Source organism: Hyla sarda, chromosome 13 (genome assembly GCF_029499605.1).
Source record: "Hyla sarda isolate aHylSar1 chromosome 13, aHylSar1.hap1, whole genome shotgun sequence".
Classification (NCBI taxonomy): Eukaryota; Metazoa; Chordata; class Amphibia; order Anura; family Hylidae; genus Hyla; species Hyla sarda.
Genome location: NC_079201.1, coordinates 36,476,300 through 36,502,440, shown reverse-complemented (window position 1 = coordinate 36,502,440; position 26,141 = coordinate 36,476,300). Strand labels below are relative to the sequence as shown.

Below are 26,141 nucleotides of genomic sequence, written 5' to 3'. Positions count from 1 at the left end.
TTTTCACGAAAGTGCAGATTTTTCCCCAAATTTACCATTTTTACAAAGGGTAATGGGAGAAAATACCCCCCAAAACTTGTAAACCCATCTCTTCTGAGTATGGAAATACCCCATGTGTGTACGTCAAGTGCTCTGCGCACTACAATGCTCAGAAGAGTAGGAGTGCCATTGGGCTTTTGGAGAAAGAATTTGTTTGGAATGAAAGTCATGTGTGTTTACAAAGCCCCTCCGTGGTGCCAGAACAGTAGATCCCCCCCCCCCCACATGTGACCCCATTTTGGAAACAACACCCCTCACAGAATTTAGGGGTGCAGTAAGCATGTACACCCCACTGGCGTTTGACAGATCTTTGGAACAGTGGGCTGTGCAAATGAAAAATTGAATTTTTCATTTTCACGGACCACTGTTCCAAAAACCTGTCAGACCCCTGTGGGGCGTAAATGCTCACTGCACCCCTTATTACATTATGTGAGGTGTGTAGTTTCCAAAATGGTGGTCACATGTGGGGGGGGGGGGGGGTCCATTGTTCTGGCACTATGGGGGCTTTGTAAACACATGTGGCTTTTAATCCCGCACAAATTTTCTCTCCAAAAGCCCAATGGTGCTCCTTCTCTTCTGAGCATTGTAGTTCACCCGCAGAGCACTTTACATCCACATATGGGGTAGGTTCTTGAAAAAATTAATCAAGCACCTGTGGGGCGTTAAGGCTCACTATACCCCTTGTTACGTTCCATGAGGGGTGTAGTTTCCAAAATGGGGTCACATGTGGGCATTTATTTTTTTGCGTTTATGTCAGAACCGCTGTAAAATTATCCACCCCTGTGCAGATTACCAATTTAGGCCTCAAATGTAAATAGTGCGCTCTCACTCCTGAGCCTTGTTGTGCATCCGCAGAGCATTTAACACCCACATATGGGGCATTTTCAAACTCAGGAGAAATTGCGTTACAAATTTTTTTCTCTATGGGGCAACACCAGCATGTTAGTGTACATTTTTTTTCTTTTTTTACACTAACAGGCTGGTGTAGACCCCAACTTTTCCTTTTCATAAGGGGTAAAAGGAGAAAAAGCCCCCCAAAATCTGTAGTGCAATTGCTCCCAGGTACAGAAATACCCCATATGTGGTCCTAAACTGTTTCCTTGAAATACGACAGGGCTTCGAAGTGAGAGAACGCCATGCGCATTTGAGGACTATATTAGGGATTGCATAGGGGTGGACATAGGGGTATGCTACGCCAGTGATTCCCAAACAGGGTGCCTCCAGCTGTTGCTAAACTCCCAGCATGCCTGGACAGTCAGTGGCTGTCCGGAAATGCTGGGAGTTGTTATTTTGCAACAGCTGGAGGCTCAGTTTTTAAAACACTGCTGTACAATAAGTTTTAATTTTTATTTGGGGGCGGGACGGTCAGAGTAAGGGGGTGTATATTTAGTGTTTTACCCTTTATTATGTGTTTATTGTAGTGTTATTAGGGTACATTCGCACTGGCGGGGGTTTATGTTGAGTTTCCCGCTCAGAGTTTGCGCTGCGGTGGAAAATTTGTAGCAACTCAAACTTCAAGCAGGAAACTAACTGAAAAACCCACCCGTGTGAATGTACCCTGTACGTTCACATGGGGGGGGGGGGGCAAACCTCCAGCTGTTGCAAAACTACAAGCTTGTGGGCACTCTGGGCATTGGCTCGGGATGCCAAAATTGACTCTGGACCGAAATTTCCACGGGCGTACAGGTACGCCCTTGGTCCTTAAGTACCAGGGAGCGAGGGCGTACATGTATGCCCGTGGTCCCTAAGTGGTTAAAGACAAAGATATGAGGAAAAATCAAAGCTGGATTTTAAGTGGTCACTGTTCAATTATTACTTTTTTTTTAATACAGGGGACATTCTTCAAGCAAGTGACAATGTGTCTCGTGTCATCAATATGTACAAGAAGGTTGTAGAAGGACAAGACATTAATGGTGAACTGGCCCAACTGGAGACAGCAGACAATAATGGTAGGTGCCATGTTATTCTAAAACTTGTTTCTCTTTTTTTTTTTTTTTTTTTAACAATGCTTTTTATTAACCTTTTTCATAAAAAATAAAATGGGAGTGGAGGTGGTTACAGGAAAGAAAGAATAACAGGGGGGGGGGGGGGATCAAACATGATATAAAGAAGAGTGCAACATTAATGTGAAGGGGTCCCAAGTCTTAAATAAGAGCGAATATGCACTTAACAAGTCACCATCCCATCAAGTCACCCACATAAATATGAAGTATATATTGTCTGTATTTCGGTAGGGGGATGTCTGAGCACTCAAATCAATAGAAAATTAAGTAAAGGTAGACCATATCTCTGGTAGTCACATGAGGTTAAAGGGGGTCTCCCTTGTTTATACTGTTTTTTGTTATTATGTTTGTGTGTTATGTGTGTATAAGTATGTGTTTTTTTATGTGTGTTGTGATTATGTATATATGTATTTTCTTACCTTTTGTGAAGATCCGGAAGCTGGCCCCTTTTTCTTCCAGCGGCTTGCTGTGTAACCTCGGCCTCCGCCATGTTATGTTCGGTAAGTGGGATGTCGGGGGGTGTGTTCTTGCTTCTGTCCTTCCTATCTTCTGACGTCCGAGGCGAATCTTTACTTCCTGTTTTTTCCGTGGCTCAGCGACGAATCTGCGGCCTCTTCCGGCACATGCGCAGGTAGTTTGTTTTTGTTTTTTTTACCAATAAAGTTTTTTTTGTCTAATTGACAAACTGTCTGCGCATGCGCGAGTACGCAAGTGCTACGCTAACAGCCTAGCGTACGTTAGGTCTACGCTAATAGCGTATCTTCGCGCAAGCGCAGACAGTTTGTCAATTAGAGAAAAAAAACTTTATTGGAAAAAAAAAAAAAAACTACCTGCGCATGCACCGGAATAGTCCGCAGATTCGTCGCTGAGCCACGGAAGAAACAGGAAGAAAAGATTTGCCTCGGACGTCAGAAGATAGGAAGGACAGAAGCAAGAACACACCCCCTGACATCCCACTTACCGAACACAAAATGGTGGAGGCCGGGGTTACACAGCAAGCCGCTGGAAGAAAAAGGGGCCAGCTTCCGGATCTTCACAAAAGGTAAGAAAATACATATATATATAATCACAACACACATAATAAAACACATACTTATACAGACATAACACACAAACATAATAACAAAAAACAGTATAAACAAGGGAGAACCCCTTTAATGGTTCATGGTACCATGTGGTGTAGCCAATGTAAAGGTAAGCTTGTCGAAGAAAAGGCAAGTTGGTGCCAAGAGCCAACAATGTAAAATATGCTTGCAGGCAGCTGCAAAGATTTAAAGCAGGAGTTTTTTGTTTTGTCCAATCCCACAGTCAAGATGTTTGGGATAATTTCAAATATGCTCCATTGTGTGATATATGAACAGTCTACATGTAGCCTAGTGGTAATAAATGGTTTAATTTGCTTCCAGAAAGTATTGAAGGGGTTATCCTTAGGGATATACCGATACTGGTATCGGGGCCGATACTAGCCATTTGCATGGTATCGGGGACTCGTTTAATGTCCACGATACCATGCCCGATACCTGGTGCCGCTCTGCTGCCCCGTTCTCCCGTCCTCCGGTCCGCATCATGTCGTCCTATGGAGGAGCATGTGACACACACGTCACTCTGCCACCTCCCATGCGCCCAGCTTAACGCTACGCAGGAAGCAGAGTGACATGTATGTCACATGCTCCTCCATACGGGAGAACGGGGCAGCAGAGCGGCAGCACCAGCACCCGACAAAGGAGGTTAGCTGGGGGGCTACTAATGTCTAAACGGGGGGGGCCTGCTGCTGTCTGCAAGGGGATACTACCTACTGCTGTAAGGCAATCTTACAGCAGAGTCACCTGCACTAACTTGAATTTATGGGTAGATAGGTCAGGTGACCTGGTTTCTGCCGCTGCTCACCATGTGGTCATCGGTCTCACCACCAATGCAAATTCCCTGTTCTGTCCAATGGAGAAGAGAGAAATCTTGGTTCATACTACAGCAGCCGCCTCCATTGTACACAACAAGGAACCCACATATCAGCATGGTAAGCAGCGCCAGAAACTGGGTCACCCTGGTGTCAGATTCCCTTTAAAATAAAAGTACTTGTACTTGGTATCGGTGAGTACTAGAATTTAAGTATCGGTACTCGTACTCGGTCTTAAAAAAATGGTATCGGGACATCCCTAGTTATCCTTGAAAAGAAAAACAGCTGATTTTTTTTTTCCAAAAACAGCACCACTCCTGTCCTAAGGTTGTGAGTGGTATTACAATGCCACTCACTTTAATGAAACTAAGCTGCAATACCACACACACAACCTGAGGATGGGGGTGGTGCTATTTTTTTAAGAAATTCGCTATGTTTTTCTTATCCTGGATAACTCATTTATTCAGAGGACAAGCCCACATGCCAAAGTATGTGGCCAATGAGGTAGCCTTAATATGCTATTTCCCAATAAAAGGCCTATGGTAAGAACTCTACCGACCTTTGTTGTGCAGGTAGGATATTGTCCATAGTGAAGTCTGTTAAAGTGTACCTGTATTTGCAAATACACATTTTTTTTAAACTAATGAATATTACAAAATTACATATAATGTTATTATCTACATTAAAGTTTTTCAAAATGACAGGTACACTTTAACCCCTTAAGGACGCAGGACGTAAATGTACGTCCTGGTGAGGTGGTACTTAACGCACCAGGACGTACATTTACGTCCTAAGCATAACCGCGGGCATCGGAGCGATGCCCGTGTCATGCGCGGCTGATCCCGGCTGCTGATCGCAGCCAGGGACCCGCCGGCAATGGCCGACGCCCGCGATCTCGCGGGCGTCCGCCATTAACCCCTCAGGTGCCGGGATCAATACAGATCCCGGCATCTGCGGGAGTTCGCGATTAAAATGAACGATCGGATCGCCCGCAGCGCTGCTGCGGGGATCCGATCATTCATAACGCCGCACGGAGGTCCCCTCACCTTCCTCCGTGCGGCTCCCGGCGTCTCCTGCTCTGGTCTGTGATCGAGCAGACCAGAGCAGGAGATGACCGATAATACTGATCTGTTCTATGTCCTATACATAGAACAGATCAGTATTAGCAATCATGGTATTGCTATAAATAGTCCCCTATGGGGACTATTCAAGTGTAAAAAAAAATGTAAAAAAATGTAAAAGTAAAAAAAAAGTGAAAAATCCCCTCCCCCAATAAAAAAGTAAAACGTCCGTTTTTTCCTATTTTACCCCCAAAAAGCGTAAAAAACATTTTTTATAGACATATTTGGTATCGCCGCGTGCGTAAATGTCCGAACTATTAAAATAAAATGTTAATGATCCCGTACGGTGAACGGCGTGAACGAAAAAAAATTAAAAAAGTCCAAAATTCCTACTTTTTTAATACATTTTATTAAAAAAAAAATTATAAAAAATGTATTAAAAGTTTTTTATATACAAATGTGGTATCAAAAAAAAGTACAGATCATGGCGCAAAAAATGAGCCCCCATACCGCCGCTTATACGGAAAAATAAAAAAGTTATAGGTCATCAAAATAAAGGGATTATAAACGTACTAATTTGGTTAAAAAGTTTGTGATTTTTTTTAAGCGCAACAATAATATAAAAGTATATAATAATGGGTATCATTTTAATCGTATTGACCCTCAGAATAAAGAACACACGTCATTTTTACCAGAAATTGTACGGCGTGAAAACAAAACCTTCCAAAATTAGCAAAATTGCGTTTTTCGTTTTAATTTCCCCACAAAAATAGTGTTTTTTGGTTGCGCCATACATTTTATGATATAATGAGTGATGTCATTACAAAGGACAACTGGTCACGCAAAAAACAAGCCCTCATACTAGTCTGTGGATGAAAATATAAAAGAGTTATGATTTTTAGAAGGCGAGGAGGAAAAAATGAAAACGTAAAAATGAAATTGTCTGAGTCCTTAAGGCCAAAATGGGCTGAGTCCTTAAGGGGTTAAGGTAGTGATCCAGTAACATATAACAGATTTGCCTTTTGAAAAGTCCAACTTACGTGTCAGCCATTGCTAGAAAGTTGTAATTTGATTTGAGTTGTCCCAGGGGAGTTAGGGTCAAGAAGGAATCATCCTATTCTTTAGACATGATGTATTTCAACTTCTTATGACTGTTTCTCTGGGCTTGTAGGTGATAAAATGGGTGTGGGTTGACTGTGTCATAATGAGTTTTTTGAAAGCGTATGAATGTTTTCTTGTGATGGACTGTTATGAAGAGCTGAGGAAAAGAAATCCATTCTTGGAATTGTAGTACTGAGCAACTGCTAAACCAAGAAGTACAAGACTAAGACCACCAAAACAAATAGATTTTTGGTGGTTTAAAACTGAGGCAGACAAGTTAGCAATGCTATAGTCTATCACTTGAATACAGGATGTTATTTGTTATTGTTACAAAATGTCAGAAGTAAAAAGAAAGAACCTCCCTCGAAAAGGGCTGGATTACAAAGGGCACTGGGAGCAAAGTAAGAGTACTGCACATTTATTACCCACAATGCAACGCAAGGCATCACGCCTGATGAAGCAGTATTACCTCGAAACGTGTTGCATTGTGGGTAATAAATGTGCAATACTCTTACCTTCCTCCCAGCGCTCTTTGTAATCCAGCCCTTTTCTCTGGAGGTTCTTTGTATGCTGCACACGAGGCTTGGAGTGGCTGTAGGGTCCCGGCTTACACGCTATTTCCAATGTTGTACTTGGTTTGTACAACCCACATCGGTGAGCAGTTACCGTATTGAAAATATCATCCTTTGTATTTAACTATATCGCACCACAGAGCGCTGTAGTTCTCTTTTATTGTGTAGAAAAGGAGCTAACACATAATTCTGTTATAATCCAACACAGCTGGCTCTGGATATTGGACTAATCACTAAAGGCCCCTATATACTGACCCTGCTTGGTCCTTATAGACCCCCTGCCTGTTGCTGCAGAGAGGCCTTCCTAAAGAATGCCACCTGCATCCAGAACCTCCTACCTCTCCCTATGTAGAATAGTGCCAGATACAATACAGGTATAGAGACCATAAGTGCTTAAGTCGCTGGTTGGTATAACCTCCAATTGCACATACAGTGAGTTATAGAATTTGCAAACACATGTATACAGTCTTTACAGTGATTACAAGACAATACTAGTCAGTAAAGCAAAATCCAACGCGTTTCATTGTGTCAAATAACCAAGCGGCACAACTCCTCAGGGACTAGTGCAGAGAGAGCAGGAGTATACTGTGGACTCCCGTCACTCAACTCACAGAACAAAAAATGTCAAGTAATAAGACGAGGAGGTTCTGGTAAGTATCAGGTATATTCAGATGAAGAGACTAGAGATGAGGTTACAGTTACGAAGTTACAGTGGTTTGTTTCGTCACAAATTTCTCGGCTCAGCAGTTGCTGACTTTAGCCTGTATAAATGAGTTCAGCTTTCAGGTGCTCCGTTGGGCTGGAAAAGGTGGATACAGTCCTAGAAGACTGTTTCCTAGGACTGTATCCACCTTTTCCAGCCCACCGGAGCACATGAAAGCTGAACTTATTTATGCAGGCTAAAGTCAGCAACTGCTGAGCCGAGAAGTTCGTGACGAAACAAATTACTTTAACTTCGCTAGCTCTCTAGAAGAGACCCTAGGTTCACGTACTTGGTCGTCCTCACATAATCCAATAGTACACAGGCTGTGTACCGTATTCCTGTCGACACATAGTGGTGTAATAGGTATATAGATATAGGTGATAGGATGGAGAGGTGGGACAGAGAAAGGGTCACTGAATCACCTACCTCTAACAATGAGCTCTGATTCAGCGGATTGTTATACAAGTAGGTAGCGTCTGCCACAGGATCCCGAAGCTAAACCTAATGGCATATTGACAAATAGGGGTATGTAAGAGGCTTAGTTGGAAGCATGGAAATGAAAGAGATATTTATATATTGATATTACCTCTATCTTAGAGGAAATATTATATAGGGTATGTTCTACTAGGGTCTCCAGGAGGAAGATATATATAGCCTATAGGGAACAGTGGAAAACATGTGGAAGATAGGGATGTATAGCAGCACATTAGCCAAGCATATACCTGGATGTGTTAAGTAGGCTTGGGGTATAGTGCCCACCTTAGTGCCCTTCCAGATGGGGTAAGGGAGCCCTCTGATGGTGTATAGGAGTGGCTTCCTATTATGAAAAATAATGCATATTAAATGTGGCCCCGAACGATGAATAAATGTAAAAGGTAATGCTTAGGCATAGTATATTATTATATATGCTAGAATTATAGTAACTGGGCAGAGTACTTACAATTATTATGTTCTGCTCTGTGGCAAAGATTGCTCTCGACTGGCGCAGCAATGAGATGGTGCCGGCCAGTGCGGTATATATGCTAGAATTTGCACGCCGCACCGGAATTCTCTTTTATTGTAGAAGTAAAAACAGTCTGAGGTCTAGGGTTAGTTTCTGTCTGTTCTTGGTCTGTGTTTTTCAAGCAGTGTATAGAAGATATAATATCCACAGGCAATTCAAAGTATTGGATATTTAGGAGGTTTGTAAGGGAAATAATTGTTTATCTATGGAGATGTCCATGTTGATTGTTAAAGGGGTACTCCCGTGGAAACCTTTTTTTTTAAAGCAACTGGTGCCAGAAAGTTAAACAGATTTGTAAATTACTTCTATTAAAAATTCTTAAACCTTCCAGTACTTTTTCGGGGCTGTGTACTAAAGAGAAATCCAAAAAAGAAATGCATTTACTCTGATGTCATGACCACAGTGCTCTCTGCTGACCTCTGCTGTCCATTTTAGGAACTGTCCAGAGCAGGAAAAAATCCCCATATCAAACATATGCTGCTCTGCACAGTTCCTAAAATGGACAGCAGAGGTCAGTAGAGAGCACTGTGGTCATGACATCAGTGGAAATTAGTTTCTTTTTTTGGATTTCTCTTTAGTATACAGCCCCTAAAATGTACTGGAAGGATTAAGATTTTTTTTAAAGAAGTGATTTACAAATCTGTTTAACTTTCTGGCACCAGTTGATTTAAAAAAAAAAAAAAAAATAATAATTTCCACGGGAGTACCCCTTTAGCTCCTTAACGACAATGGACGTAAATGTACATCATGGTGATGTGGTACTTAGCGCACCATGACGTACATTTACACGACGCCATGGTTGCAAGCACCGGAGCGGTGCTCGCGACATGCCAGTCAGGTCCCGGCTGCTATCAGGAGCCAGGGAACCACTGGATGTCCGCCATTAACCCCTCAGATGCTGTGATCAATACAGATCACGGCATCTGCGGCAATGCGGTACTTTGCACGGATGATCGGATCGTCCGCAGCGCTGCCACTGGGAATCGATCATCCAGCATGGTGGCGGGAGGTCCCCTCACCTGGCTCCTGCCGTCTCCCGGGGTCTTCTGCTCTGGTCTGCAATGGAGCCGACCAGAGCAGAAGATGACCGATAATACTGAGCAGTGCTATGTCCTATACATACCACTGCACAGTATTAGCAATCAACTGATTGCAATGAATAGTCCCCTATGGGGGCATAAAAAGTGTAAAAAAATAAAATAAAAAAAAAGTTAAATAAATAAAAAAGTGAAAAATCCCCTCCCCCAATAAAAAAGTAAAATGTCCATTTTTGCCATTTTACCCCCAAAAAAGCATCATAAAAATAATGAATACACATATTTGGTATCGCCGCATGCGTAAAAGTCTGAACTATTAAAATATTGTTAATCATCCCGTACGATGAACGGCGTAAACGTAAAAAAATTTAAAAAGTCCCAAATTGCTTCTTTTTTGTCACATTTTATTCCCAAAAACTTATAAAAAATTATTAAAAAGTAAAACCTAAGCAAAAGTGGTACTGATAAAAATTACAGATCATGGCGCAAAAAATGAGCCCTCATACAGCCCCATATACGGAAAAATGAGAAAGTTATAGGTGGTCAAAATAGGGCAATTTCAAACATACTAATTTTGTTAAAATGGTTGAGATTTTTTTTTAAGTAGTACAATTATAGAAAAGCATATTACATGGTATCATTTTAATCGTATTGACCCACAGAATAAAGAAAACATGTAATTTTTACCAGAAAGTGTACAGCGTGAAAACAAAACCTTCCAAAATTTGCTAAATTGCGGTTTTCTTTTCAATTTTCCCACCTAAATAATATTTGTTTGGTTGACAAGCCCTCATATGGGTCTGTGGATGGAAATATAAGAGAGTTATGATTTTTAGAAGGCGAGGAGGAAAAACGAAAATGCTAAAATAAAATTGGTCTGGTCCTTAAGGCCAAAATGGGCCTGGTCATTAAGGGGTTATGTGTGCTATCAGATCACCAACGATATGTAGGTGTGCAGCCAAAAAAACCATGTTTATTTTTATTATTTTTTATTACATCATAAACAGTGAACCTTAATTGGCTGCTACAATGATATAAAGTAATAAGATTTATTGTGAATACAATAGTAAATAGGTCAGGTTGTGAAAACATGCCCTGTTTTTGGGATGTTTATGCTCTCTTTCCAGCCATCCACACCCCTATTTCTGGTTTGTAGGTTTATTGTAGATAATTGTGCCACAAATTCGGGCACAGACACAATTTGTGGTGCAAAGCACCAAATTATGACACACTGCGCTAGATTGTGCCTAACCTTACAAAAGCAGGTAGGGTTCACGTTAGTAAATCAGGGCCAATTTTTCAAAAATCAACATCACACTTGCCCTCAGATTATGTGTTTAGTAGTATTGTAGCTTCAGTTCCATTGAAGTAAATGGAACCAAGTTGTAATACCACAGACAGCTTGAGGACAAGTGTGGTGCTGTTTTTTTTGTTTTGGAAGAAATGAACTCTGCTTTTATATTTAAATAATAGAATTTGTGTAATATAAGTATTAAATACTTCAGTGAGAGAACAGATATAGATCTGTACATGGATGAACACCATTGGAGGGAAGATGGAACCAGAATAGTAATCACACATATTAATATACAATATGGATTTAATTCCTAAAGATCAAATGCAAAATGCACTTACTTGGGTAAACTTAGCAGTTTTGCCCCAGTCTATAAATACACACGTACTGCATAGACATTACAGTGTGATCTGTTATAATTATTGTCCATTAAAATAATGTAGGATGGATCTGTAATACAAAGCATGTTTTTTATTTGAGTGGCACTATCCCATTAAAGGGGTACTCCGCCTCTAGACATCTTATCCCCTATCCAAAGGATAGGGGATAAGATGTCAGATCGCCTGGGTCCCGCTGCTGGGGACCCCTGGGATCGCCGCTGCGGTATCCCCGCTGTCATTACTGCACAGAGCGAGTTCGCTCTGCACGTAATGACGGGCAATACAGGGGACAGAGCATTGTTACGTCACGGCCCCTGTATCGGCCCCTCGTGACGCTGCTCCGTCCCCTGTATCGCCCGTCATTACGCACAGAGCGAACTCACTCTGTGCAGCAATGATAGCGCAGTGCCGATTACGGGGGTCCATAGCAGCGGGACCGCGGCGATCTGATATCCCCTATCCTTTGGATAGGGGATAAGATTCTAGGGGTGGAGTACCCCTTTAACAGATTATATTGATTTTATTTATTTAAACAGCCCAACTGTATTAGGAGTGCATTTGTTAGATTTTTCTTACTTTTTAGTCATAGGTGACTTTATTTTGTTTTAGTTTTCCAACCAGAATTGAGAGAGTCAAGAACCAGTCTTCCTACTCTTATCGATCTAGCAGGATTTGAGTCTACAAGCCTACCTGAAGACCCAAAACTACTTCCTGACATAGCAGAGCAACCATCAGCACTGATCCCTATCCTTCCTCCTCCTCCACCTTTACCCACACAATCAAGACCTCATTCTTCAGATCACGCTCTTACTCACATGAATAGTGCCACAAACTCACTCTGCTTGCTTGATGAAGAGTTGTTGTATCTTGGTAAGGATATTAATTCAACTATTATTCAAAATCCAAATCCATCTTTTCCCAACATCATCTGTTGTTACAGTGGGTTATTGAGGTCACTGTTACATAGTCTATACCCCACAGCAGGTAAGTTAGAGGATATCTTCCCAGCAAAATATCAATATAAAGCCTATAGGAAGTGCTCTTTAATACTTAACTTTTAATAGATATATCAATAAAATTAACCAAAATTGTTACCCTAGTAAAATAGAATTAAATAGTAGTACCAAATGTACCAGATGTACAAGGCCCATCGCGCTTCCACTACATTCAGTAGTTTCCTCAGGGGAATAGCATTGGCACAATTGATTATCAAGAATAGATAAGACAATCAAAATGCGTATATAACAATAGTCGGGTCAAATACCATTTTCTCCAACAGCCAAATATCCCAAATTTCTAGTGTGCACCACTATGCATGGACAGACAGGTGTAAATATAAATCACTGTGTATGTCCAGAATAGCGCTTGGTTGGATAGAAAAACACATACACAATACCAGACTGGCCTGTTTCCTGTAGGTAACCTGGAAAGAAGAAATAGAAGCCACATTTAAACTAGGCCTAATCAAATCTTTTGTATGATGCCAATGTGCTCATTGTCCAGGAGTTACCTGTCGTCACCCAGGAAACCTAGAAAAGACAGACAAAAACCCCATTAGGGGTGCTACTGAGATGGCCAAATACCTGAAAGAGAAGATACTGCCAATTATTGGCTACTCACGGTCCTGCGTCAGGTGTATAATGCAAGCAGGAGTGTTTTTGTCTGTCTTTTCTAGGTTTCCTGGGTGATGACAGGTAACTCCTGGACAATGAGCACACTGGCATCATACAAAAGGTTTGGTTAGGCCTAGTTTAAATTTGGCTTCTATTTCTTCTTCCCAGGTTACCTACAGGAAACAAGCCAGTCCGGTATTGTATATGTGTGTTTCTATCAAACCAAGCGCTATTCAGGGCATACACAGTGATTTATATTTACACCTGTCTGTCCATGCATAGTGGTGCACAGTAGAAATTAGGGATATTTGGCTGTAGGAGAAAATGGTATTTGACCCGACTATTGTTATATATGCATTTTGATTGTCTTATCTATTCTTGATAATCAGTTGTGCCAATGCTATTCCCCTGAGGAAACTACTGAATGTAGTGGAAACGCATTGGGCCTTGTACATCTGGTACAATTGGTACTACTAATTAATTCTATTTTACTAGGGTCACAATTTTGGTGAATTTTATTGATATATCTATTAAGTATTAAAGAGCACTTCCTATGGGCTTTATATTCCCCTATTCTTGTTGTTACAGTGGGGCAAAAAAGAATTTAGTCAGCCACCAATTGTGCAAGTTCTCCCACTTAAAAAGAAGAAGGCCTGTAATTTTCATCATAGATATACCTCAATTATGAGAGACATAATGAGAAAAAAATATCCATAAAATCACATTGTCTGATATTTAAAAAATTTATTTGCAAATTATGGTGGAAAATAAGTATTTGGTCACCTACAAACAAGCAAGATTTCTGGCTCTTAGTGACCTGTAACTTCTTCTTTAAGAGTCTCCTCTGTCCTCCACTCATTACCTGTATTAATTGCACCTGTTTGAACTCGTTATCAGTATAAAAGACACTTGTCCACAGCCTCAAACAGTCACACTCCAAACTCCACTATGGCCAAGACCAAAGAGCTGTCGAAGGACACCAGAAACAAAACTGTAGATCTGCACCAGGCTGGAAGACTGAACCTGCAAAAGGCAAGCAGCTTGGTGTGAAGAAAGCAACTGTGGGAGCAATTATCAGAAAATGGAAGACATACAAGACCACTGATAATCTCCCTCGATCTGGGGCTCCACGCAAGATCTCACCCCAAGAATCTCATCACAAGAACGGTGAGAAAAAATCCCAGAACCACAGGGGGGGACCTAGTGAACGACCTGCAGAGAGCTGGGGCCAAAGTAACAAAGGCTACCATCAGTAACACACTACGCCGCAAGGGACTCAAATCATGCAGAGCCAGATGTGTCCCCCTGCTTAAGCCAGTACATGTCCGGGCCCCTCTGAAGTTCGCTAGAGAACATTTGGATGATCCAGAAGAGGAATGGGAGATTGTCAGATGAAACCAAAGTAGAACTTTTTGGTAAAAACTCAACTCATCATGTTTGGAGGAGAAAGAATGCTAAGTTGCATCCAAGGCAAACACCATACCTACTGCGAAGCATGGGGATGGAAACATCATGCTTTGGGACAGTTTTTCTGCTAAGGAAACAGGACGACTGATCGGTGTAAAGGAAAGAATGAATGGGGCCATGTTTCGTGGGATTTTGAGTGAAAACCTCCTTCCATCAGCAAGGGCATTGAAGATGAAACATGGCTGGGTCTTTCAGCATGATAATGGTCCCAAACACACCACCCAATCAACCAAGGATTGGCTTTGTAAGAAGCATTTCAAGGTCTTGGAGTGGCCTAGCCAGTCTTCAGATCTCAACCCCATAGAAAACCTTTGGAGGGAGTTGAAAGTCAGCATGGAGGAATGGGCCAAAATACCAGAAACAGTGTGTGAAAACCTTGTGTAGACTTACAGAAAACGTTTGACCTCTGTCATTGCCAACAAAGGGTATATAACAAAGTACTGAGGTGAACCTTTGTTATTGACCAAATAATTATTTATTTTCTACCATAATTAGCAAATTCTTAAAAAATCTGACAATGTGATTTTATGGATTTTTTTTTCTCATTAGGACTCTCATAGTTAAGGTATACCTATGATGAAAATTACAGGCCTCTCATCTTTTTCAGTGGGAGAACTTGCACAATTGGTGGCTGACTAAATACTTTTTTTTTTTTTTTTTGCCCTACTGTAGTTCATAAAGATGAAAAAAGGTTCTGAAAATCAGGTTTAACCTATTTTTTCTCTACTGTGTTAATCCAGAGGAAGGCAAAAAAAATAAAAACATTATGAGGCTAATGCCAATTGCCCCATACTGTGGGGAAAAACCCCTTCCGGACTTAAAATATGGTGATCAGAATAAATCCCTGGATCCAAATTCTTTCCCTATAGATCTAGTATCCATAACCTGTAATGTTATCACTTTGCAGAAATACGTCTAGGCCTCTTTTAAACTCTTTTATTGAGTTCACCATGACCACCTCCTCTGGCTGAGAGTTCCCCCATCTGTGCTGGTGTAGAAACCTTCTTTCCTCTAGTCATAAAGGATGCCCCCTTGTTATAGATACAGTCCTGGGTGTAAATAGATGATGGGAGAGATCTCTGTACTGTCCCTGATATATTTATACATAGCTATTAGGTCACCCCTTAGCCCTCTTATTACTCTGGTTGCCTTTCTTTGAACCCTCTTCAGCCTACTATACCTTTCTTGTACACTGGTGTCTAGTACTGTACAAAGTAATCTATATGTGGCCTGACCACATTGGTAGAATTATTTCCTTATCGTGGGCATCTATGCGCCTATTGATGCACCCCATGATTTTATTTGTCTTGGCAGCAGCTGCTTGACACTAGCTGCTACAGTTAAATTTACTGTTAACTAAAACTCCTTTACCATGTCAGTTGTCTTCAGTGTTTTCTAACTTAGTACATAATCCCAGCCTGGATTTTTCCTCTCCATTTGCATAATCTTACGTTTATCTGTGTTAAAGGGGTATTCCAGGAAAAACTTTTTTTTTATATATCAACTGGCTCCAGAAAGTTAAACAGATTTGTTAATTACTTCTATTAAAAAATCTTAATCCTTTCAGTACTTATGAGCTTCTGAAGTTAAGGTTGTTCTTTTCTGTCTAAATCCTCTCTGATGACACCTGTCTCGGGAAACGCCCAGTTTAGAAGCAAATCCCCATAGCAAACCTCTTCTAAACTGGGCGTTTCCTGAGACAGATGTCATCAGAGAGGATTTAGACAGAAAAGAACAACCTTAACTTCAGATGCTCATAAGTACTGAAAGGATTAAGATTTTTTAATAGAAGTAATTTACAAATCTGTTTAACTTTCTGGAGCCAGTTGATATATATAAAAACGTTTTTTTCTGGATAACCCCTTTAAACCTCATCTGCCACTTTTCAACCCAAGCCTCTAAACTATCCAGATCCATTTGTAACAGTACACTGTCCTCTATTGTGTTGTCTACTATACACAGTGCTCTGTCCTCTATTGTTAACCACTTTGCAGAGCTTAGTATCATCTGCAAAGATTGATACTTTACTATATAATCCCTCTCTGTTGTGAGGCTACAATAAAGCCAAGGCCGATTTAGCTGAAATTGGTGGATGCAACCAGTAATAGTCTGTGGCCAGCTTTAAGCTCAGTGACTGAAGTATCAGATTCTATTCCTTATATTCATTATCACTTTTTCTTAGGTATTGATGATCCATCATCAGGTGCAGCAAAAGAATCATCTTCAGGCTCCAAGTTGGATATATTCCAGGTATTGCCATATGCACACATTTCAGTATTCATTTTCTTTTTGTCAATTGTAACTCAAGCTCCGACTGTTTCTTTTAGGTCGACAGCAAAGAAATAGATTTTTTCACAGGACCATCACTTGATCCACTTACCTCAACGGCTACCCCATTATTGGCACAACAAGTAATACCAATGGCTTCAATTAATTCCTACTCCTCACCCACTACCTATACCACTGTATTTAATACTGCTCAAACAACAGTGTCCACAACTGCCGCTCCTCCAGGGGGCATTAAACTGCATGAGCTTGAGGTACTTGGGCAGCAACTTTTGGAGGAGGCAAAAGGGTGAGTTTTACAAGAATTATTTGTGAGTTTCTTAGTATGCTAACCCAAATGAGCAGATGCCAAAAAATCTCTTATTTATTTTTTGTTTTAGAGCATCAGCTAAGACTGCAGCTTCTTCTACTGTTTCCAGCACAATAACAACCTTGATAGCAACGCAGTCTCCAGCTGCTGGAGCTATAGTTTCTGCACAGTCCTTTGGCTCCTTGCCTGTTGCCCCCAGTAGCCCACTCTTCCTACCACATCAGCAGGAAAGTCCTCAAAAATGCTCCTATATATCCCTAACAAATGTGACTGTAGCTTTGGAATCTATTAGACCTAGTAAGTTGTCTGTTTCTTAAAGAAATGTTTATTTATCAAAATGCTACTTTAATCCAGTGTTATAACATGCTATCTTATATACGATAAAGATAAAACTTATGGAAAGCCTGCAGATCTTTAAAATGAAGAACAACATTGAATGAGTATTCCCATCTCAGCTGGGACCCCCGCCACTCCCAAGAAAGGAGGCAGAGTTCTTCACAGAATTGAACACACTGCACTCCATTTATTCTCTATGGTGTCGCCAAACATTTCCAAGTGCTAATTATGGATAGGGGATAATAAGCGGAGATAGGAATACCCATTTAAAGTAAATGAAGATGTGTTGCAGTTCCCTGCACAGTGGGTGGCCACAAATGCCTCGATGATGGAAAATATTCTGAAGGACCCACAGAGCTTAATTAGTACTGCAATGCCAGAAGACGCCAGTAGGTTAAAGGGGTACTCCAGTGCTAAACATCTTATCCCCTATAAAGGGGATAAGATGTTAGATCGCAGGGAACCCACTGCTGGGGACCCCTGCGATCTCTCCTGCAGCACCCCTGTTTTTCAGCTGCATAGAGCAAGGATTGCTCTGTGGCTGATGACGGGTGGTGCAGGGGACAGAGTATCGTGATGTCGGGCCACACCCCTTCAATGCAAGTCTATGGGAGGGGGCGTGGTGTGGGGGCCGCCATGCCCCTCCCATAGACTTGCATTGAGGGGGCAAAGCCGTGACATCACAATACTCCGTCCCCTGCACCGCCTGCCATCAGATCCTCGCTCTGAGATCACGGGGGTCCCCAGCAGTGGGATCCCCGCGATCTAACCTCTTATCCACCATCATTTTGATAGTGGATAAGATGTTTAGTACCCCTTTAAGAAATGACAGACTAGGAGTCTTGTCTACAAATGCTCGAAGTTTAGGGAATAAGATCAGTAATATCAGGAAGTATTACTTTACTGAAAGAGTAGTGGATGAATAGAATAGCCTTCCTGCAGAAGTGGTAGCTACAAATACAGTGAACTGATTGAAACAAAAGAAGAAACAGGAGCGCTTCCTGGTGTGACACCTTCAGGCTTTCAAGTATAAAAACAGTGAGCCAAAGACATTTGAAACGGTTTCGTACCGCATAGTACATCTTTTATATAAACTTTTATGAGTATTTTTCAGACTCTCTCGTTGCAGCGCCCTGTGATCTTCCGTGGTGGTGTGCGATAGTGTGGTCTAGTGAACTAGTTGAAGCATGCAATGGGATAGGCATACAACCATTCTTCATACAAGATAGGGCCAGGGACTATTCATAGTATTCAGGATATTGGGCAGACTAGATGGGCCAAATGTTTCTTACCTGCTGACACATTCTATGTTTCTATGTTTTAACCCCTTCATTCTGAGGATGTGTGGGTCTTGGCAGTCAAACCTTAAAGGGTAGCTCCCACCATCCTATTTTTTTTGCTAGCCCATTCCACCCCGCCCCCCCCCCTCCTCTACGGCACTAGCCCGTTCCCTCCTCTCCCCCCCCCCCCCCCCCCCGCATACCCCGCTCCCTCATTACACTTGCAGTTACTGCAGAGTCCGGCAGCGGGCGTGTAGGGACAGCGGCGGCAACGAGGCGGCGATGTGCGGGAGGAGTGGCCTCCCAGCCAGTGGCCGGGGAGCCAATGCGCTCGCTCCCGCCTGTCTGATTGACAGGCAGGGAGCGAGTGCAGCCTAACTGAAAAAGGACTGATTGTCACTCCAAAATCAGTCCTTTTTCAGTGGCCGGTATTTAAATGTAAATTAAACCTTTTTAATGAAAAAAAAAATAATAAAAGTATAATAGAGATATCTTGTAGTACATAAGTACTACAACATATCAAAAAATAAAGTTGGTGACAGTGCCCATTTAACTGATAAATTAGTGATTGTATTTCCTATGCTTGGTAAACCCCTTTTAAAGCCTAAGTTCACTGTGAGACAACGTTTACCACAAAGATTATTCTAAAGCTGTATTGTATTTATTTCCTACATATCTATTGCAAATAGTGTGTGTATGCAATGCATTTGGAAAGTCTTTCCAATCTACACTCATTGGCCCAGATTTATCAAACTGTGTGAAAAAGTGGAGAGATTTTCCCACAGCAACCGATCACAGCTCAGCTAACGAGCTCTGGTAAAGTGAAAGCTGAGCTGTGATTGGTTGCTGTGGGAAAATCTCTCCACTTTTTCTGTCACAAAGTTTGATAAATCGGGCCATTTTCCTATCAATAGAATGTAAACAAAATTGGAAAAATGTATTAAAAAGAAAGATAACATTTCACATGGACATAATTATTCAGAGCCTTTTCTATGACATTTTTTCTCTGGGGGCCTCCCATTTCTCTTGATCATCTTTGAGATGTTTCTACACTTGATTAGAGTTCACCTTAAGTCAGTTGATTAAACATTATTTGGAATGAACCCAATGGCCACTGGCTTAGCTTCTAGGATCCTGTGTGCAGATGGAAGAAACTTTCAGGTCATCACTGCAGCACTCCACCAATCTGGTCTTAATGGGGTACTCCACCCCTAGACATCTTATCCCCATCCAAAGGATAGGGGATAAGATGTCTGATCGCGGGGGTCCCGCCGCTGGGGACCCCCGCAATATAGCATGCGGCACCCACCTGTTTCTTGTCCGGAAGCACTGGAGGGTCTGGGTTGCGACCACGGGAACGGAAGTCCGTGACATCATGACTCCGCCCCGTGTGACGTCACACCCCGTCCCCTCAATGCAAGTCTCCAGCGCTTCCGGACAAGAAATGGGTGGGTGCCGCATGCTATATTGCGGGGGTCCCCAGTGGCGGGACCCCCGCGATCAGACATCTTATACCCTATCCTTTGGATAGGGATAAGATGTCTAGGGGTGGATTACCCCATTAAGACCAGATTGGTGGAGTGCTGCAGTGATGACCTGAAAGTTTCTTCCATCTGCACACAGGATCCTAGGAGCTAAGCCAGTGGCCATTGGGTTCATTCCAAATAATGTTTAATCAACTGACTTAAGGTGAACTCTAATCAAGTGTAGAAACATCTCAAAGATGATCAAGAGAAATGGGAGGCCCCCAGAGAAAAAATGGCATAGAAAAGGCTCTGAATAATTATGTCCATGTGAAATGTTATCTATCTTTTTAATACATTTTTTCCAATTTTGTTTACATTCTATTGATAGGATAATGCCCCAGATTTATCAAACTTTGTGAGAGAAAAAGTGGAGTGATTTTCCCACAGCAACCAATCACAGCTCAGCTTTCACTTTACCAGAGCTCGTTAGCTGAGCTGTGATCGGTTGCTGTGGGAAAATCTCTCCACTTTTTCACACAGTTTGATAAATCTGGGCCAATGAGTGTAGATTGGAAAGACTTTCCAAATGCATTGCATACACACACTATTTGCTATTGCAGATATGTAGGAAATAAATACAATACAGCTTTAGAATAATCTTTGTGGTAAACGTTGTCTCACAGTGAACTTAGGCTTTAACCCCTTAAGGACGCAGGACGTAAATGTACGTCCTGGTGAGGTGGTACTTAACGCACCAGGACGTACATTTACGTCCTAAGCATAACCGCGGGCATCGGAGCGATGCCCGTGTCATGCGCGGCTGATCCCGGCTGCTAATCGCAGCCAGGGACCCGCCGGCAATGGCCGACGCCCGCGATCTCGCGGGCGTCCGCCATTAACCCCTCAGGTGCCGGGATCAATACAGATCCCGGCATCTGCGGCGGTTCGCGATTTAAATGAACGATCGGATCGCCCGCAGCGCTGCTGCGGGGATCCGATCATTCATAACGCCGCACGGAGGTCCCCTCACCTTCCTCCGTGCGGCTCCTGGCGTCTCCTGCTCTGGTCTGTGATCGAGCAGACCAGAGCAGGAGATGACCGATAATACTGATCTGTTCTATGTCCTATACATAGAACAGATCAGTATTAGCAATCATGGTATTGCTATGAATAGTCCCCTATGGGGACTATTCAAGTGTAAAAAAAAATGTAAAAGTAAAAGTAAAAAAAAAGTGAAAAATCCCCTCCCCCAATAAAAAAGTAAAACGTCCGTTTTTTCCTATTTTACCCCCAAAAAGCGTAAAAAAAATTTTTTATAGACATATTTGGTATCGCCGCGTGCGTAAATGTCCGAACTATTAAAATAAAATGTTAATGATCCCGTACGGTGAACGGCGTGAACGAAAAAAAAAAAAAAAGTCCAAAATTCCTACTTTTTTAATACATTTTATTTAAAAAAAATTTATAAAAAATGTATTAAAAGTTTTTTATATGCAAATGTGGTATCAAAAAAAAGTACAGATCATGGCGCAAAAAATGAGCCCCCATACCGCCACTTATACGGAAAAATAAAAAAGTTAGAGGTCATCAAAATAAAGGGATTATAAACGTACTAATTTGGTTAAAAAGTTTGTGATTTTTTTTAAGCGCAACAATAATATAAAAGTATATAATAATGGGTATCATTTTAATCGTATTGACCCTCAGAATAAAGAACACACGTCACTTTTACCATAAATTGTACGGCGTGAAAACAAAACCTTCCAAAATTGGCAAAATTGCGTTTTTCGTTTTAATTTCCCCACAAAAATAGTGGTTTTTTGGTTGCGCCATACATTTTATGATATAATGAGTTATGTCATTACAAAGGACAACTGGTCGCGCAAAAAACAAGCCCTCATACTAGTCTGTGGATGAAAATATAAAAGAGTTATGATTTTTAGAAGGCGAGGAGGAAAAAATGAAAACGTAAAAATTTAATTGTCTGAGTCCTTAAGGCCAAAATGGGCTGAGTCCTTAAGGGGTTAAAAGGGGTTTACCAAGCATAGGAAATACAATCACTAATTTATCAGTTAAATGGGCACTGTCACCAACTTTATTTTTTGATATGTTGTAGTACTTATGTACTACAACATATCTCTAATATACTTTTATTATTTTTTTTTCATTAAAAAGGTTTAATTTACATTTAAATACCGGCCACTGAAAAAGGACTGATTTTGGAGTGACAATCAGTCCTTTTTCAGTTAGGCTGCACTCGCTCCCTGCCTGTCAATCAGACAGGCGGGAGCGAGCGCATTGGCTCCCCGGCCACTGTGGGAAAATCTCTCCACTTTTTCTCACACAGCTTGATAAGATGTCTAGGGGTGGAGTACCCCTTTAATGGCAGAGTGGCCAGGTAGAAGCCTCCCCTCAGTAAAAGACACCTGATAGCATGTCTGGAGTTAAAAAAAAAAAAAAAAATCACCTTACTGACACTCAGATGTGAGAATCTCAGATTATCTAGTTAGACTAAACGAAGATTAAAGTTTCCAGCCTTGAGTGTCATGCCTGGAGGAAACCAGGCACATCTCATCACCTGCCCAATACCCTACTGTAAAGCACTGTGAAGCCAGCATCATGCTGTGAGAGCGTTTTTGTCACCTGGGACAGGGAGACTGGTCTGTGATGAGGGAAAGCTGAATGGTGCAAGGTACAAGGTATATTCTAATGAAAACCTGATCCTTAGGGCTCCGGACCTAAGACTCAGCCAAAGGTTTTATTTTTAAGACGACAACACAAGAGTGGCTTAGGGAATGTCCTTGAGTGGCCCAGCCAGAACCCTGAATTAAACCCAATCGATCATCTCTAGAGACACCCAAAGATGGCCATCCATCGATGGTCCCCATGGAATTTCAAAGAGGTTGAGGTGATCTACAGAGAAGAATGACAGAAAATCCCCAAATCAAAGGTGTAAAAGCCAGTGGCACCATCCCCATGGTAACTGGAGGCTCTAATGGCTGCCAAAGGTGCTCCAAATAATTGCTCAGCAGAGGGTTTGAATACTTATGTACTTGCAATTTTTTAGTTTGTAACTGTATTGAAAGAAAAAGATTTCTAACATTTTCAGTTTGTGATTATGGGGTATTGACTGCTAAGATTTATGGGAGAAAATAATTTTTTATTTAAGCACAAGGCAGCAACAAAATGTGAAAAAAGTGTCAGGGTTTCAAGACTTTCTGAATGTGTTGTATGTAGTCAACTCTTGCCTGTAATGTAAAAGTGTTTACAACCAGGTAAATAATTATAAATAATAATAATACAATTATAAAATATTGTATATAATATTGTAATAAAAGCTTGAATAAAGCTAGAGCAGGCAAAACAAATATTCATTGCTACAACTACCTTTCAGGTTCCCTCCTCCCTCTGACTGCATATGATAAGAATGGTTTTCGTATATTGCTGCACTTTGCTAAGGATTGCCCCCCTGATCGTTCCGATGTCCTTGTGGTAATCATTTCTATGATTAATACAGCTCCACTTCCAATCCGAAAAATTCTTTTTCAGGCAGCAGTTCCAAAGGTGAGCAAGCAAAACGAATAGTTCACCTCCACATAACAGAATACAGAAATAGGCCAGATGGCTCTAAAACAGTGTTATTTACCATTATATACATTTGTGCCTATGCTCTGGTGTTTTCTTTATAATCCTTTAACTAAGAATGATTTATGTCCGACCGCTGTGATTCATATGTTAATGGTATAACCTAGCAGTCGACAGTAGCCAATAGCTCTCCTTAAGGGTTATCTGGGCTTTAGAACTGATGGCCTATCCTTATGACAAACCATCTTTTATTAGATTGGCATGGGTCTGACTCCCAGCATCCCCAATAATCATTGCCATACGAAATGTATCGCCAATGTTAGGTGCTGCAGTCTGGTGAAAATAGTATTTCAGTATACGAAGTAGAAGGAAACAACTCTATCTCATTTAAAAATTATTGAAATAGTCTCTTGTTCACTTTAGACAATGAAGGTGAAGTTGCAGCCTGCATCCGGGACAGACTTGGCAGCATTTAATCCTATCCTGCCCCCATCATCAATTACACAAGTTATGTTACTGGCAAACCCTCTGAAGGTAAACTGACAGATGGAAATCATGTTTGTAAGTGTTGTAGGGGCAAGTAGTTGCTCAGGCTTGTTAGCAGAGCAGATATAAAAAAAAAAAAAAAAAGGGTATTTTTTGGAGATCACGGATAGGGGATAAGATGTTTAGAGTGGAGAACCCCTTTAAATAAGAGCATCACCCCGTATGTAATTCACTAATAGTGTTATAACAAATTGTAATGACTTCAGCATGCTTTTGCATGGTTTATGCGACAGGAAGTTGTGTTTTTTTTCTTTTATTGTCAGTGTGGTGTTGTCTCCAGCTATTATTGTCTGCCACTCTCTCCCGAGACAAGGCATCATCCTCTGCTCTCTTAGGAAATGTGATTGGCTTTAGCCTCTCCCCGAGTGATGTCAACGCCTCTGACCTGCCATCTCACATATACATATATATCTTTATTGGGACATTTGGGGAAATGAGGAAGGCAGTGGCGGAGACAGGCTGCTGCAACCTCATTGTGCAATAGTCTGCTTTGAAATTAGATGTTCTGCAACAGCTCTTAGTGGAGAACCTGCAGGTGTGGGAGGACTGTGATTGAGAGCTGAGAGACAGCAATGTATTCTAGGAATTGTACTACTGAGCATCTGCTCAACCAGAAAGTACAGGACTAAGACCTCCCAAAAAATGGATTATTGGAGGTTTCCAAAACTTGTTTAACAAAAAACATTTGAAAAGTGAGTTTTATCAGAGGGGTAGTGAATCAGAGGGGTCGTCCAGGGAACTAAATGTATTCACTAGGGTATAAGTGTCTGATCGCGGTGGGGTCTGACCTCTGGGTGATTGGAGGGAGGTTGGCCCAGCGGTCGTACCCCCTGTGCATTGCATTTTAGCTATTCCTATTTAATTGCCACACTCATATGTAAGTGTCTGCAGCATTGTTTATCCAGTTCTAATGACTAAGGTTGTGGGGTTCCAACTCTGAATGATCAAATAGGCCAGCAGTAGTGGGGGGGGGGGGGAGAGAGGGGATGGAATAGATTGAGGGTGTGTGGCCTAGATGCACTGGTGGTGAGGTGCAATTTATCAGAGCTTTCCTCAAGCTTTGTTGTTATTGGGGGAACGGTACTACCATATGAGCAGGAAACCCCCCTCCAAAAAACCTAAATCAGTTTCTATACAAAATACTGCAGGGACACGTAATGGGGATTGATGAGTCTACGCATCTTGGCTCAGATATCTAGTCTACACAATGGCTACAGTCATGCCAGAACACCATAGTGCAGGGAACGGCCTTTGACGCTCTTAAAGGTAATCCTGAATTAAAAGCACTACTGGTCTTACTACCATCTAAAGAGGACATGAGAGCACTAACGAGTAACCTAAAGGGAGCATAGAGTTGCAACCTGCAAGTAGTCCAGTTCTGATATACCTATCCGGTAACAGCAAGTTGCTGAAGTAGTCGGTCACAATTACTATCCAAGACCTCCACACAGACTCCTGACTTAAATACTACTCTGACTGGCCTCTTCAGTTCGCTGTTACTATTTGATAGAGCACTGTGTACACCAAGTTTGGACCCCACAAGCCTGAGAATGTGATCTGCACGATTCACCGCTGTTCCATGAAAGAGGACCTTATTGAAAGAAATATAGAAGAGATAAAAGAAAAAGTGGAAGGAGGACAGCGCCTCTTGTAATCCTGCGGATAGTATGATTGGGTGAGCTTCTGAATTATAAACTCTCACCTGGTGAAATCAGGTATCGGGCATATCACCCCTATAGCCGGGGTATAAAACAGGGATTGCAGGCCTCAGGAGCTTGACCGGGATCCGTGACAGCGATTCCGGTAATATGAATTTGCAAGAAAAAAGGAAAAAAAACTCCAATAGTGGCGCTATCCCATACAAAGGTGACAATGACTGGTAGGATAAACTCAGTCGTATTTTAATGATAAAACATATAGCAGGTGACAACCATAAGCAAGACGCTTTTCGGGTAAAGGCTTACCCTTTCTCAATTGCAGGTGTAAGGTCTGGACAGTGGAAGGCTTCTATATATATTCAAAAAAAGACCGCCAAAGTGCAAGGAAAGGAAGGGGCGTGGTAAGCCCAGCATACTTCGTAAAACTGTTAGAACATACAAATTATTATATACTCACAATTCCATTCCTTTCCTCTGTTTTAGTCTTTCATAGGGCCGCTGTCAGAC

The 26,141-nt window shown here is 41.6% G+C and overlaps 1 protein-coding gene across 2 annotated transcripts in view; it reads left to right on the top strand.

The window, feature by feature from the left end:
* The window catches only part of GGA3 (golgi associated, gamma adaptin ear containing, ARF binding protein 3), a 110,260-nt gene that overhangs the window by 72,847 nt on the left and 11,272 nt on the right, over positions 1–26,141 (top strand). For both annotated transcript variants that reach the window (XM_056550038.1, XM_056550039.1), the window contains exons 10-16: positions 1,872–1,988; positions 11,697–11,957; positions 16,350–16,417; positions 16,495–16,742; positions 16,834–17,060; positions 23,240–23,409; positions 23,854–23,964. In XM_056550038.1, the coding sequence (XP_056406013.1) occupies positions 1,872–1,988; positions 11,697–11,957; positions 16,350–16,417; positions 16,495–16,742; positions 16,834–17,060; positions 23,240–23,409; positions 23,854–23,964 (1,202 nt within the window). The remainder of the gene's footprint in view (positions 1–1,871; positions 1,989–11,696; positions 11,958–16,349; positions 16,418–16,494; positions 16,743–16,833; positions 17,061–23,239; positions 23,410–23,853; positions 23,965–26,141) is intronic.